General features: G+C 41.7%; 2 protein-coding genes and 1 pseudogene across 2 annotated transcripts; all 3 read left to right on the top strand.

Annotated features, from left to right (window-relative positions):
- The window catches only part of LOC126405718 (myoneurin-like), an 8,551-nt pseudogene extending 2,086 nt beyond the window's left edge, over positions 1–6,465 (top strand).
- A 408-nt stretch (positions 6,466–6,873) lies between these two features.
- On the top strand, positions 6,874–10,786 carry LOC126405720 (zinc finger protein 73-like). Its single transcript, XM_050069602.1, has 2 exons — positions 6,874–7,394; positions 9,384–10,786. The coding sequence occupies exons 1-2, from the start codon at positions 7,211–7,213 to the stop codon at positions 10,466–10,468; spliced, it is 1,269 nt and encodes a 422-aa protein (XP_049925559.1). The 5' UTR covers positions 6,874–7,210; the 3' UTR covers positions 10,469–10,786.
- Positions 10,787–11,791: 1,005 nt separating this feature from the next.
- Positions 11,792–14,083, top strand: LOC126405719 (zinc finger protein with KRAB and SCAN domains 8-like). The gene is made up of 2 exons (XM_050069600.1): positions 11,792–12,197; positions 12,478–14,083. The coding sequence occupies exons 1-2, from the start codon at positions 12,014–12,016 to the stop codon at positions 13,641–13,643; spliced, it is 1,350 nt and encodes a 449-aa protein (XP_049925557.1). The 5' UTR covers positions 11,792–12,013; the 3' UTR covers positions 13,644–14,083.
- The last annotated feature ends 1,644 nt before the right edge of the window (positions 14,084–15,727 follow it).

Raw genomic sequence — 15,727 nt, forward strand, 5'->3', positions numbered from 1 at the left:
CCCACCAAGTTTGGTGATGATAGGTCAAAGGGTGTGGGAGTTATGGCCAATCAATTCTAAGCTCCGCCCACAGCGAAGATTCATTGGTCCGTGGCGGCCATGTTTTTTGACCAATCTGGCTCATTTGTAATAGAAATGTGTCTTGTCATGATTGGCTCCACCCATGTCTGAGTAGGGCCTCATTTAGGCCACCTGTGAACCCTGCAGCTTTATGCCTTGATGAAGGCCAGTGAGCATGGCTGAAACATGTTGGTGATTTTAATGTTCATCATGAACTAGCCATTTAATAAAGGCCTTTTAACTTTTGCACCAGAGAAGAGTTGCCTTGGATTTTGTTTTTTCAAAATCTTTTTCTGTATTTGCGGAACTTGATTTATTTATACAGAAGAAAGGTCTCAGTTTTTTTTTTTTGTTTTTTTTTAATTAAGCCAGAGTTACAGTCTGTTTACCCACTGGCAATAAAATGCTATTAATGCACGTAAAAAGTCACATACAGTATCTTTAATTTTTAATCTAGTACACAGTATGCAGTACATCCTGATTGAGTAGAAACATTTGAATATTGCGCAGCTTCAGAGTAGTATGAATTTAATTAATATGTGTTTTTCTTTTTGAACTTGGAAAGGAAACTTTTCAGGCTGTTGTGTAACTCTCGATCCTGTCTTTCTTTTGCAGCTGCAGAGCTGTCACTGACCAGCAGCACAGTGGAACATGGAGATGAATGTGATGCCCCACAGCTACAGGAGAACCAAGGACCCTCAGCATCAGAAGAGTCTAACTTGAGTCTTCGTGCTGATGTCACAGGATCCCCTAAAACCAGCGCAGATGTGGACAATACTAACTTGAGCTACTGTTTGTTTCAGACAGACTTTAGGATGTGTGAGATAAAAGAAGAGCAGGAGCAACTTGAAGTTGACAGTCAAACACAGGAGATGGTTTTTCCTTCCCCTGAAATTGTGAAAAGCGAGCAAGTTCAGCCAGAGATACAAGTATCAAATGAGCTGCAGCCATTCTCCTCAGACATCTCTCCAGCTCAGAGTGAGGACAATGACCCTGATGAGGATTTGGTGAAGAGCAAAGGACAACAGACCAGAACAATGAAAAGGAAAAGAAAGAAATATCAAGGACAAAGTGGCAGAGTCAGAAAGAGGAAAAAAGCAGCACTGCCTCGTAACACACATTCTGCTGAAAGTGAAAAGCGACAGACTTTTTGCCATCTCTGTGGCAAGAGTTTTTATTATATTGGCTTTTTGATGAGCACATAAAAAGCCATGAAGCCAAATTTGACTGCACCATTTGTAGGATGAAATGCCAGTCTGCAAAGCAGCTGGTAGCTCATTTGAAAAGCTGGCACAACCAAACATGTGTTTGTAGGTTTTGTGGCAAGATTTGTGCCAAATTGGGGTTTCTCCGGATCCATGAAAAGACGCACAAAGGCAAGTCTGTGAACAGTGTCGACATCTTTTTGCATTTTGGAAAACAGATGGGGTACAATTCAGTCAGTTGTGGTCTTCTATGTTTTCTCATTTCCACTCTCTGAATGCATTGATTTGCAAATTTTGCTTTTCTCGAGCCAACTGGTTCTTTCCTTCAGTTCCTCATCCTCCTTTGTCAGTGTCAACAATTTTTGCAGTCTGTCATCTCCACATTGAATGCCATTGAACTACATTTTTCGGTCTGGTTTATCAAAATGATCAAAGACTAGATGGTAGTCAGCAGGGTGGCATTAGATATGTGGTTGGACTGGTTGGCTTCTTTAACATTTAGATACCATCGTACCCCTCACCCTCTGTTCTAAATCACATGCTAACATGCTAACATAGCCCTACTAACAGTGTGTTTCAATATCCATACTACCATTATATTATTTAGTATGCCAGAAAAAGATTTGGTATGCCCCAATTCAGAGTATGTCAAATGTATTGTGCCAAAAATACCAGGATGTCCGACTGCAGCCCGTCGCATTTTGCAGTATGCAAGCCGGCATGCTTTTCTGGCTGTTCTGATCCACAGTCCTCTGCACAGCGTTAGATTTCTTGCATTGACTGAGCCGCAAACAGATGACCGCTCATTGACAGCTGATAGAAGCTGCAATGATGGATGACGCCGCATTCATGTGACTAGTGACCACTCAAATAAATAGTGACAATAGGAATAGTAATTGTTAAAGTAAACAAAATAATCATAAAGTCGAATTTTGCTTTGCATCTCCAAGGTAACATGAAGCAATAACATTAAACAAGAGGGTCAAAGTTGAAAGCACAGTGTTAGGACAAAGTAGCATGTTCCAAACGAATGCATACTCCATGCAGCAGTACGTACTTTGTAAGGGCAGCTGCAGTACACAGTGATAGCAAAAAGAAAGTTTGATGTAAAAGGATGTATATAGTGCGTTTTTGTGTATATGAGAAATGCCTGGACGTATACTTGACTAGCAAGAATTTCTGCATATGCGACCAGAACTTAAAGTCTCCCCCAAAATAAAATAAAAACACTTTTTATTCAACAGTAGCTCTACCGTCAGGATCTATACTGTCAGTAATAAAGTAAGTATTATGCGGTAGTTATTGAGCATGAAATGCGCAGTATTAGCCTGAGCGTCAGACTGAAGCTCCCAGAACCTTCAGTCTGACATTGCCTCCATTGAAGGCGATTTACAAGGGGGAGGGAATTTAATTTTTCCCTAACCAATCAGTAGAGATCAACGACTCACCCAGAATCTGACGTCATTAGTATCCATGCCTCGGGGGTGCCGAAAACAAGCGAGCATTGCCCGTTTAGAATGTCTCCGTCGTCGTGCACGCCCAGCTGCATCGCCGTTAATCCAGTTTAGCAGCTTCCTTAATTTGGTCCTCCATTAACGCGAGTAGTGGCGAAATACCTCGATAGCATCGTTAATGTGGTCTGTAGGATCTGTAGCGGTCGCCATTGTTGCTATCCTCACCAGTTACCCACCGGCGTACAGCTTGACATCAGCGTGGCGCTGATTGGCTAATCGCTAGGCCCGCCCCCACCCCCGGCGTTCATTGGTCCGTCCATCGTTTGGACGAGATAAATCACAAATTCATTGCAGTATGCCAGACCAGAGATGCAAGCCTACTCAGTTGAGTGGGCGGGGTCTATGGTCTGGAACCAGGCTAGCACAGTATGTTAGTATGTGATTTCATATAGAGCCCAGGTACTGAACAAACTCTGCTGCAGCAGCAGCAGATGAAATATTTGAATATTGCACATGTTCAGGGTAGTGTGGGCAACACTTTTCATCAAACAGTCCATGCAAATTGTAGTTTTTCATATTGAGTGTATAGTTTAGAAAAATGACTCTTGAAATGGAAGCACTGCAGGCCGGTGGGTAACTTTGGCTTCTGTCTCTTTGCAGCTGAAGAGCTGTCACTGACCAGCAGCACAGTGGAACATGGAGATGAATGTGATGTCCCACAGCTGCAGGAGAACCCAGGACCCTCACCAACAGAGGAGCCTGACATCAGTCTGAGTGCCGAGGTCCTGGAATCCTCTCAAACCAGCGCAGATGTGGAGAATCTAGGACCCTCACCACCAGAGGAGCCTGACATCAGTCTGAGTGCTGAGGTCCTGGAATCCTCTCAAACAGGCGCAGATGTGGAGAATCTAGGACCCTCACCACCAGAGGAGCCTGACATCAGTCTGAGTGCTGAGGTCCTGGAATCCTCTCAAACAGGCGCAGATCTGGACAGTAGTAACCTGAACTACTTTTGGGTTCAGACGGACTTTAAGATGACTGACATAAAAGGAGGGCAGGAGGAACTTTGGGATGACGGTCAAACTCAGGAGATGGTTTTTCCTCCTCCTAACACTGTGGAATGTGAGCAAGATCAGCCAGAGACAGGAGCATGTGAATTGCAGCCACTTAGTTCAGACTGCTCTGCAGCTGAGAGCAAGAACAATGACAGTGATGCGCAGTTGCTTAACAGCAAAGGAGATCAGACAATAAAACAGAAAGGGCAAAGTGTCAGCAAGAATGAGATGGACCAAGCAGCGTCACGGCATGACAAAAGTTCTGCTAAAAGTGTTAGGTCTTGCCATTTTTGTGGCAAGGGATTCCAGTACATCGGCCCTTTGATGAAGCACATAAGAACACACCAGCAGGAAAATGATTGCACTGCTTGTGGGGAAAAATGTCAGTCTGCACTGGAACTCATTAATCATGTGAAAAGTGAACACAAAAATATACACATCTGTCACGTCTGTGGCAAGTGTTTTGACAGTCGCCGTTCTTGCGGGTTGCATGAAAGAATGCACTCAAACAAGTGTCAAGAATGTGGCAAGACATTTCACTGCAGAGGGCACCTGACTGTGCATGAGAGGACCCATACTGGGGAGAAACCATATGAATGTGATATATGTGGAATAGCATTCAGCCAGAGCCAGAACCTTAAGATTCATAAAAGAAGTCATTCAGGTGAGAGACCGTATCCTTGTGACCTGTGTGGCAAAAGGTTTTATAGTAGAGGCCAACTCGCAGCACACAAGAAACACCATTAAGAAGAAGAAACGTAGCCATGTGATACTGGTGGTAAATGTTTTAGCCAAAGGCCACAGATGACTAGACAAAGGACCACTGTGAAAGATACACCTCAAAGTTAAACACAAAGGCTGTCAGTGGCCTGAGTTCCTATCAGTTGTCCTCTTCTATTGGCCCAGAACCTTGTTGCTAATTTTGTACTTTGTGTTCTATTTTTGGTTAAATAAATCCTTTTTTAAAAACCCATCAGTGACTCCTCATGACTGCCAGCTCCGTCCCTAACATGGACTTTTAGCTGTTTGAAATTCAGTCGTCTTGTTGAACTGCCTTTCAAATCGTACATGCTGTCTGTGACCACACACACATTGGATATAGAAGTATGAGTTGTATTTTAGTTGATTAAATGCAAAGACATTTAACTTTACAGTATTCATTTAAAGTAGCCTATTAATTTAAAGACAGACTAAAGAATGGATAAAGTGCAGGCCAGTGGAAATGTTTTGACCATAAACTGTCTAAAAAAATGGATATAGCTACCATGACATCATTCATTGGATTGTGGACTCCTGTTCTGAAGCCACAAGTTCAGCATTTCAGCTGTCACCATCTTGGTTTTATGGAGCCAGTAGTGATCATATTTGGACGAGAGGCTGGAGCTGTGAAGGAGCGAGGGGTGAATCTTTAAACTTTGAGAAAAAGTAAATGAGTGAATTACATACAAAATGAACATACATATTAAAACCATTTTTTGTACCAGGCTGACGTTTATTTCTGCCGTAAAGTTGGGTTGGCAACATGAGTGTCTCTAGGGATTTACTCACTTCTTGAGCCAGTCTCAAGTGGCCATTCACAGAACTGCAGTTTTTGGCTCTTGGTGTTGGCTTCATTTTCGGCTACGGAGGTTGAGTCTTGTTTTTTGTTTGTTTGTTTCAGTTAAGATACGATGTCTTCTGGGCCCTATTTCAGAAAGCAGGTTTAGCAAACTCTGTGCCTAATCGTGATCTCTGTGTTGACTGAGCCTGAGCTGGGTTCCAGAGCAGCGGATCAGAATTGGCTCAATCAACCCTGAGTATGTTCAGCCTGAGGGAAGCGCCGTCATGGTGAGCACCAAAAGCCATCGTCAGTGGAGTGCAGATGACTTGATTTTCAATGGCAGGAAGCAGAGTTAAATGCAGAGCCATATATTTTATCCTAACTGAACTGGAGCTTTTAATGACTGCGTATGTGGACTTAGAACATGTCTTTAAAAGAAAAAAAAAATCTAATGTGGCAGCTGCAGCCAAACAGCTTGAGGTGGGATGGGAAAAGACTGCAGAGCTTGTTAATAGGTGATGTAAAGTGACATTATGTATGATGTGCAGTGACATTATGTAATGGGATGCATTAATGTGTGTTAACAGTGTTCATGTATTTGAATATAATTTGCAACATCTTCTTATTCAGATGTAATCTGATTGAGCCCAAACACACTGGGCAGCAACTCAAAATCAAACACAAAAATACTGCACAGACTGGTAAGAAATTTTGCTTATCCTTGATTCATTCTTGCAATATTAGGCTGAGGTTAATTGAATTGCTGAATTGCTGTCGTCTTTATTCTCAGGTGGAGCTACAATGGGGATGTGAGTCCCATAACTAAGTTTTTTAATCTTTAAATATATGAAAAGTATTCATAAATCATTGCATCATGTGTCCATGTAGATTAATTTCTTGGGACTAATTTCTTATTAACACTGACAAACCTGCAATTCTGTGGAATTCCTCTTTGATAATCTGTTCTGATTTATGCCCAGGGAAAACCACAAAAACAGGCAAAAGTCTTTTCAGAGCCAGAGTCACTTTTCTTACGGCCCGACAAATCGTTGCCTCGTTGATGTGTTCAGTGTCTCTGATGTTATAAAGAAAACTGCTGCTGCCAAAGAATCGAAGGGCAATGCATAAAATTTGCTTGCATGATAATGCAAATCCATGATGTGTATTATTTGATATATTATCTGGGAGGAGAAGATTGTTAAGATAAATTAAACGGTATCCTTCATATAGACACTCTTCTGGGAACGATAAGACATCCAAACTGGGTCTGATCACCATCTCCTCACACAACAGCCTCTGAATAATTTGTGCCTCAACATCCACGCATTTATTCACAAAAGCACACGCCGTGTCTCCCCTTCCTGCTATACACTCAGCAGGGGATCAGCCTCAGGCTTTGATGACGCAAACCTGGAGTATGTTGCCATAGTAACTGACTCAGGGTTATACTGAAGTGGCTTCGTGAAACTGAAAACTCAGCGTTTCCCTCATCTCAGGCTTAATATACTCAGAGCTGTCACTAATCCCGCTTTCTGAAATAGAGCTCTGCTCATCCAATAGTGATTAGTGTTCTCTTGCACATTCAGATCCAGAGTTATAATTTAAAAAATGTTAAACTTGTGCTACCAATTGTAAGCAAATTACTATATTGTTGTTAATATACAGTTTTTATAACTATACTATAGTCCTACTTTTTGTAGACTTAAGTTTCTGATTATTTAGGGTGAATTTCGATGGTGTCTTTGCTATTTTATTTCCTATATACATCCTTCAGTGCCTTTGGGTTGTTGTGATTGATGCGGTCGGCTTTTACTCTGAAAGATTCAAACCGGAAGTCACAATGCAGCTGCTAGCGGAAGTGGTCTGATGGCTTTGACTGTGAATTAATCACACCAAATGGACACCAAAATGATAAAGCTGAGGTTGTTTATTCATCAGCGGCTGTACTCGGCGGCGGAGGAGATCCTCGGAGAGGTGGAGAAAACTATAACGTTAGCTTTGTGCCAACCTGAAGTTAGTCGGTCTGAAGAGGAGGCTGGATGTCTGCGACACCAGCGTGACATCCGGCGAAAGAAAGCAGGTGTGGGCCTCAGGTTAAATGTCGTATAGATGCGTTTTGATCTCACGGTACCATATCAATCTGTATGTTTATCTAGTTGTGTAATAGTAATAGTAGGAATTTGGTCCATAGCTGATGGTGAAGTTTGCTGCCTGGGTACAGACCTGGGAATCAATCCGCCCCTCCCACCTTTGTCTCCTGTCGGGAAACAGTGTTGACGAATGGTCCTCCATCCTTTGCATCTCTCACTGTTGTGAAAGCATGTTTGAGATTTAGGTAAAGCCTTAATGCTACAGGCTGTGAAACCTTTGTTCTATTTCAGACAGTGGAAAAAGGGGTGTTTCAGTGTGGTTTTCAAAACTAGATAGGATTGCGTTTATTGATGATTGATGGGTTGATTGTTTTCTCATTAATCAATTGGTTGTTTGGTTCATGAAATGTCAGATAATGGTGAAAAATTTTCATTTTTTCCCAAAGCCGAGGATGATGTCCTCAGGTGTCTTGTTTTGTCCACAACCCAATGGTATTCAGTTTACTGTCACAGAGGAGTAAAGAAACAATTAACAGGGTTCCCGCATGTTTTTACTGACACAATATCACATTTTTTAAAGATTATTTTTTGGGCTTTTTAGCCTTTATTTGTTAGGACAGTGTAAAGAGTGAAAGGGGAAGTGGGAAGGCATGCCATGTAGGGATCGACCGATATGTTTTTTCCAGAGCAGATGCCGATACCGATTATTATGAAACAGAGATACCGATAGCCGCTATTTACAACCGGTATATGTCTGCTGTAAAAATCATAGTTGACACAGAATTTTTTTAAAAAATAAACACTGACAAAGAAACGCCAGAGGCAGGATAAAAACTCAGAATAAAGAACTACATTTTAGATCTTTCAATAAATAGGAAAATAAATCAGTTAAAAATAAATAAATAAGTAACGAAGTTGAAGAATATGCCAGCTAGAAAAAAAGGATTAATAAAAATAAATACACAATAATCATAAATACAATATTTAAAAAATGAAATGAAAAAGTAAATAAAATAAAATAAAATAAAGCTCAATTAAAAGCCAGGCTAAAAAAGTAGGTCTTGAGTTTGCTTTTAAGAGCCTAGAGTGGTAAAAAAAATAAATAAATCACAGATACCAGTAACCCTAAAAAATCATAATAATTGGCCAGGCTGATTATCTGTCCACCCCTAATGCCATGCAGCAGGGAGCCTTATATTGAAATTGAACTTGCAGTCACTGTGGCAAGAACACAGCCTATGCATATTGGGCTCCTGTTCTACCAGTTGAGCTACTCAGCGCTACCAAAATATGAAAACCTGTCCATGACTATTCAAGGACCCATGGTAGTTTTTTTTCCTTGCCCGATGTTATCAGTCTCAAATTATATTTAAGCATAATTTCAGCTAGCAGGCATACATTAAGGAAGAGACAAAGAAAATGAAGAAACATACGCAATGGCAAACAAATAGGTGTTGCTCGTCAACACGGAGCTATGTGATGTCGTCAGGTACAGACAATGATTGTACTGTTGTGTTACAGTACACGCAGGTTCATCCGTGGGAGATTACTGTAACAGTTCTGTCACACAAAACAAAATTGCAAAACTTTTCCAAAACTTTCAATGATTTTTATTGATTCCATGAGATCTGAAAAAATGTTTTCCATGACCATGAGAACCCTACATAATATATTCACATTTAAGAAGCTGGAATCAGAAATTTGCCTTTTTTGTTTCTTAAAAAACTACTCACATTATTTGGCAGTTGATATAATAGTTGACAACTTATCAATTAATCAGTGCAGCGCAACAGCAAGACCACACTGATCCAGGTCCAGATATTTTTTTAAAAACCTGCTATACCTAGACTTGTCAAGTCTGGACTAGATCATACCAAAGATTCTTTAATACACTGTTCCAGATGTGGTAAACCTCTATTCCTAAAATGACTTCCTTGAGTTGAGAACATTACATGCTGTTGCTCTTCTCTGTTTTGCAGCTGCAGAGCCCTCACTGACTGGCAGCACAGTGGAACGTAGCGACAAATGTGATGCCCCTTCTGCAGCACAAGAAGAACTAAACTTCTGTCTGAGTACTGAGGTCTCGAGACCCAGCGCAGATCTGGACAATAATACCTACCTGATGTCGGAGATAAAAGGAGAGCAGGAGGAACTTGGGAATTACAGTCGAACTCAAAAGATGTTTTTTCCTTCTCCTGAAATTGTGAAAAGCGAGCAAGTTCAGCCAGAGATCCCAGTTTCATATGAACTGCAGCCACTTTCTTCAGACTGCTCTGCAGTTCGGAGTGAGAACAATGACAGCGATGAGGAGCTGATGAAGAGCAAAAGAGAACAAACCAAAACAGTGAAAAGGAAAGGAAGGATATTGCAAGGACGGGGTGTCAGCGTTAACAAGACGGACCCAGCGTCACTGCCTTGTGACAAAAGCTCTGCCAAAAGTGAAAAGCAACGCAGTTATTGCCATATTTGTGGCAAGGGATTCCAGTACATCGGCTCTTTGATGAAGCACATGAACACACATGAGAGGAAAATCAATTGCACCGTCTGTGGGAAAACATACCACTCGACAAAGCAGCTGATAGCTCACGTGAGAAGTCGTCACAGCAAAACAAGTTTTTGTGACATTTGCGGCAAGACTTTTGCCAATGTCCACTGTCTCAGGGTGCACGACAAAACGCACAAAGGCATAAAAGAGTTTGCATGTGAAGAATGTGGCAAGACATTTTCCCAAAAAGGGCACCTGATTGTGCACGTGAGGACTCACTCTGGGGAGAAACCATATAAATGTGATACATGTGGGAAAGCGTTTAGTCAGAGCCAGAGCCTAACAATTCATAAAAGAATTCATTCAGGGGAGAAACCGTATGGTTGTGACCTTTGTGGCAAACAATTTATTACTCGCAGTCACCTCAAGGTACACATGAGATTCCACACAGGAGAAAAACCATATCCATGTGATGTTTGCGGTAAACAGTTTAGCCATAGGACAGTGATGTCTATACATAGGACCACACATACAAAAGGGAAGCCATATGGCTGGTCTGGAGGTCCACCTGAAAACTAATGAAAAGGCAGCTGCTAAGTGAAAACTGTTTTCAAATTATTGTGCTTTTTGTTTCGGTTAATGACTGAAACAAATATGTAAGTATTAATTGTTAACTGTTTAGTTTCATATGTAGTTAAGTTTTTAGTGGTTGTCTTTGCTACCTGTCTTCAGTTTGTAGGTCAAGTTTTGTCTTTGTTAAGTCTGTTTATGTTACTGTCTCACTTCCTGAGTTAAGTTCTGTTCACATGAACTTATTCATGGACCCAGAACTATGTTAACTGGGTTTAATTCTGTGTCATGTTTGGTTAAATAAACCCCCATTTTTTTTAAAACCCACCTGTGTCTCATGTTTTCTAGCTTGGTCCCTCACATGGAGCTTTAACTGTTTGAAATTAACAGTGTTCATGTACAGTTTAGAACTGTACATGAGTTATATACTATTACAGTGGTTTCAGAAACTATTCACAACCGCTTTGAGATGATTTGAGCTTTGTGACATGGTGCGTTACCCTGCTGGAAGTAGCCATCAGAAGATGGGTACACTGTGGTCATAAAGGGATAGACATGGTCAGCAACAATACTCAGATAGGCTGTGGTGTTTAAACCATGCTCAGTTGGTACTAAGAGGCCCAAAGTGTGCCAAGAAAATATCCCCCACACCATTGCACCACCACCACCAGCCTGAACCGTTGATACAAGGCAGGATGGATCCATGCTTTCATGTTGTTTACACCAAATTCTGACCCTACCATCTGAATGTGGCAGCAGAAATCCAGACTCATCAGACCAGGCAACGTGTTTCCAATCTTCTATTGTCCAGTTTTGGTGAGCCTGTGTGAACTGTAGCCTCAGTTTCCTGTTGTTAGCTGACAGGAGTGGCACCTGGTGTGGTCTTCTGCTGCTGTAGCCCATCTGCTTCAAGGTTGGACGTGTTGTTGGTTCAGAGATGGTCTTCTGCAGACCTTGGTTGCAACAAGTGGTGATTTGAGTTACTATTGCCTTTCTATCATCTTGAACCATCTTGAACCTGGCACCAACAAGGCATTTTTGTCCAGAGAACTGCCGTTCACTTTTCAGATCATCCTCTGTAAACCCTAGAGATGGTTGTGTGTGAAAATCCCAGTAGATCAGCAGTTTCTGAAACACTCAGACCAGCCACTCTGGCACCAACAACCATGCCACGTTCAAAGTCACTTAAATCACCTTTCTTCCCCATCCTGATGCTCAGTTTGAGCTTCAGCAGGTGTACCTAATAAAGTGGCCGGTGAGTTTATACAGTGTGTAGAATTATACATGTTCTAGTTTTTAGTTCCGTTTATGTTTTTTCTATTTTGTTTGTCATATACACCCTCCAGTGACCTGCTGCTGTCCATAACGTATTTTTTTTTAAATCTCTATTTGGAATTTAAGCTTTTATTTTGAACGAAGTCAAACCGGAAGTTGTATTCTGGCTGCTAGCTAGCGCATCACAAGCTGTAGGTCCATGCTACGCTAGCTGAGTTTATCTTCCAGCTGTCCAGTTATTATCGTCGATGTCTTTGTTCCGTACCCCTCACCGGAGACATGGACACCAAAATGTTTCAGCTGAGGTCGTTTGTTCACCAACGGCTGTACACAGCGGCAGAGGAGATCCTCGGAGAGGTGGAGAAAACTATAACGTTAGCTTTGTACGAAGCCGAAGTTAGTCGACCTAAAGAGGAGGCTGGAAGTCTGCGACGCCTGCTAGACCTCCAGCGAAAGAAAGCAGGTTTGTGCTCCGGTTTAATGTGATGTTTGGTAGCGTTTTAGTCCCGCATTACCAGACTTATTCCTGTATTTAGCTAGTAGTGTAGTGGTAGAAAAAGTAGCTATATAGCAAAGGATGTTGCTGACTGCTTTTCCGCGCATGCGCACAATCGCTCGTACGTCTTCAAAGTAGAGGGAGAATATTGTAGTTTTTCACATTGAGTGTATGGTTAGAAAATGACTCTAGAAATGGAAACATTGCAGGCTGGTGGGTAACTTTTGCTCCTGTCTCTCTTTTGCAGCTGCAGAGCCTTCACTGACCAGCAGCACAGTGGACCATGGAGATGAGTGTGAGAACCCAGGACCCTCAACCCCAGAAGAGTCTATCTTCAGGCTGAGCCCTGAGGCCCCGGGACCCTCTCAAACCAGCACAGATCTGGACAATAATAACTGGAACTACTGCTTGGTTCAGACAGACTTTAAGATGTCGCAGATAAAAGAAGAGCAGGAGGAACTTGGGGATGACAGTCAAACACAGGAGATGGTTTTTGTGAAAAGCGAGCAAGATGAGCCGGAGACACAAGTATCATATGAAATGCTGCCCCTTTCTTCAGACTGCTCTGCAGTACAAAGTGGGAACAATGACAGTGATGAGGAGGTGGTGAAGAGCACAGGAGAACAGACCAAAATAATGAAAAGGAAAGGAAGGATATTGCAAGGACAAAGTGTCAGTGTTAATGAGAAGGACCCAGCGGCGTTGCCTCCTGACAAAAGTTCTGCTAAAGGTGAAAAGGAGCGCAGTTTTTGCCATTTTTGTGGCAAGGGATTCCAGTATATTGGCTCTTTGATGAAGCACATAAAATCACATGAGAACAATTTTGATTGCACTGTTTGTGGGAAAACATGCCAGTCAACACAGGAGCTGATAACTCATGTGAAAGGCTGTCACAACAAAACATATTTTTGTGACGCTTGTGGGAAGACTTTTGCCAATGTCCGTTGTCTCCGGCTGCATGAAAGAATACACACAGGAATAAAAGAGTTTGTGTGCCAAGAATGTGGCAAGACATTTTACAGAAGAGAGCACCTGATTGTGCACGTGAGGACTCACTCTGGGGAAAAACCGTATCACTGTGATATTTGCGGGAAAGCATTCAGTCAGAGCCAGAACCTTACCATTCACAAAAGAAGTCATTCAGGGGAGAAACCATATCAATGTGGCCTGTGTGGCAAACTTTTTAACACTAGCAGTCATCTCAAAACGCACATGAGATACCACTCAGGAGAAAAACCGTACCCGTGTGATATTTGCGGTAAATGTTTTCGCCAAAGTGGACAGATGACCAGACACAGGACCACGCATACAGGAGAGAGGCCATATGGCTGCCATGTTTGTGGTATGAGATACAGGTTTGCACCAAATCTTAAGGTGCACCTGCAAACTCATGAAAAAGAAGCTGCTGAGTGACAGTCACATTAACTAGGCAGACCAACTCAGAGCTCAGATCATATTTACTGGTAAGTTAGATTTATCTAAAAAAAAAATAATTGGAAGAAGTCCTATACTTGTTAACAGAAAATATGCTCGTAAATCCCTTTAGGTTTCTGTTGATATGATTTAGACTGCTAAAATATGTTTGCACTTATCAAGATGGTTAACTGATCCCATCAGGTAAAACCAGTTTCACCTTGACCATCATTTTTTATGTTGTTCTGTGTAATGTCTTCTTATGGTGAAACCAAATTTCCACATGGAGGACAATAAAGTTTAATATCCTGAAGAACCTATTTTTGTTGTTGTTGTTTTACACCAAATGCTAATTTTTAGATTTTTAAAATCTAAACTTGACAGAAATACAATATGAAATTCATAATTATCTTTCTTTGTGTATAATAGGGGTGAAGTGATACATCAATCTGTATCAATATATCAGTCGAGATTGATGTGTCTGTATCTGGTGTTAGTTGAGAGCAAGTTGGAGTCACAAAACTATCACTAAGTTTCAATGTCCTTGTCTGAGAATAACCAAAATTAATAAATGCTGATGCATAACTAATAATGTTGGATAACTTATATCCTAATAAATGAGCCCTACACAGAGCACATCCACTAAAACATGGTTCCCACAGTCATGGAAAACCTGGAAAGGCCATGGAATTTCACAACCATATTCTCCAGGCCTGGAAAAGTCTTGGAATTAGTATAAGTCATTTAAAGTTTTGGAGAAGTCATGGTATTTTGTTGTGTGTAATGAAATTGTTCGGATAATCTTGCATGGAAAACCTTCCACAACGTAACATAACACATTTATTTTCTGTAAGGAAAAAAAACACCAAGTATAATACTGCACACACCTCTCTGCCCTTCCACGCACCCTGCATTAGGGTTTCTGCACAGGCCTAGGAAAAGCAGAGAGGCCCCAGAACAGAGCCATACTGCCAAATATAATACTGCACACACCTCTCTGCCCTTCCATGCACCCTGCATTAGTGTTTCTGCATAGGCCTAGGAAAAGCAGAGGGGCCCCAGAACAGAGCCATATTGCCAAATTTAATACTGCACATACCTCTCTGCCCTTCCACGCACCCTGCATTAGGGTTTCTGCATAGGCCTAGGAAAAGCAGAGAGGCCCCAGAACAGAGCCATACTGCCAAATATAATACTGCACACACCTCTCTGCCCTTCCATGCACCCCGCATTAGTGTTTCTGCATAGGCCTAGGAAAAGCAGAGGGGCCCCAGAACAGAGCCATATTGCCAAATATAATACTGCACACACCTCTCTGCTCTTCCACGCACCCTGCATTAGGGCTTCTGTGTAGGCCGAGGAAAAGCAGAGAGGCCCCAGAACAGAGCCATACCGCCAAATATAACACTGCAAATGGAAATAAAGTTTTCTTTGACTAAAGTGTTCCTGACTGAAATACTGACTGAGGGGAATTAATTGCAATTGCTAAAGTCGTAGTTTGCGTGTAGCATGATACAACCAGTTTGCTTTCCATAAATGTTGTTAATGTCTGAGATATGATAAATATTTGCAGCATTTTCAACCTATTTGCCAAGATTAACATAATGATTAGTTTAGCTTCTAAACGCAGAATTTTATGATTCACAGAGACAGTCAGTCATTAGGAGTTATTTCATCTATTATATATTTTATCATCAAGCACTTTGTGTCCTAATAATGGGACAGTCAAAAGTCTTTTTGCAGTCTCCTCCAGATGAAGGGCAGGTGACTGCATCACCCTGCTGCTCTTTGACATCTCCTTCTGCAGTTTGACCAGCAGATGGCAGCAGACACATCGCTTTCTTTCATGAGAAAGTATTTTGGGTTATTGTAACACGACATTTTGTATCATTTACTCCAAAGATCCCTTTGCAGCTGTCACCCAGCAGCATCAGTGTCTGTCTCTCAGCATGAACTCTTAAAGTACTGCTGCAAAAATTTTATTGTGCTACTGGGGAGTCCATGTGTATAACATGTCTATAAAATGTTGTGCAGGCAGCAGTTATATGTCAGGTCGTACAAGGTCGGGTTATTTCGTCCCTGAG

Source organism: Epinephelus moara, chromosome 18 (genome assembly GCF_006386435.1).
Source record: "Epinephelus moara isolate mb chromosome 18, YSFRI_EMoa_1.0, whole genome shotgun sequence".
NCBI lineage: Eukaryota > Metazoa > Chordata > Actinopteri > Perciformes > Serranidae > Epinephelus > Epinephelus moara.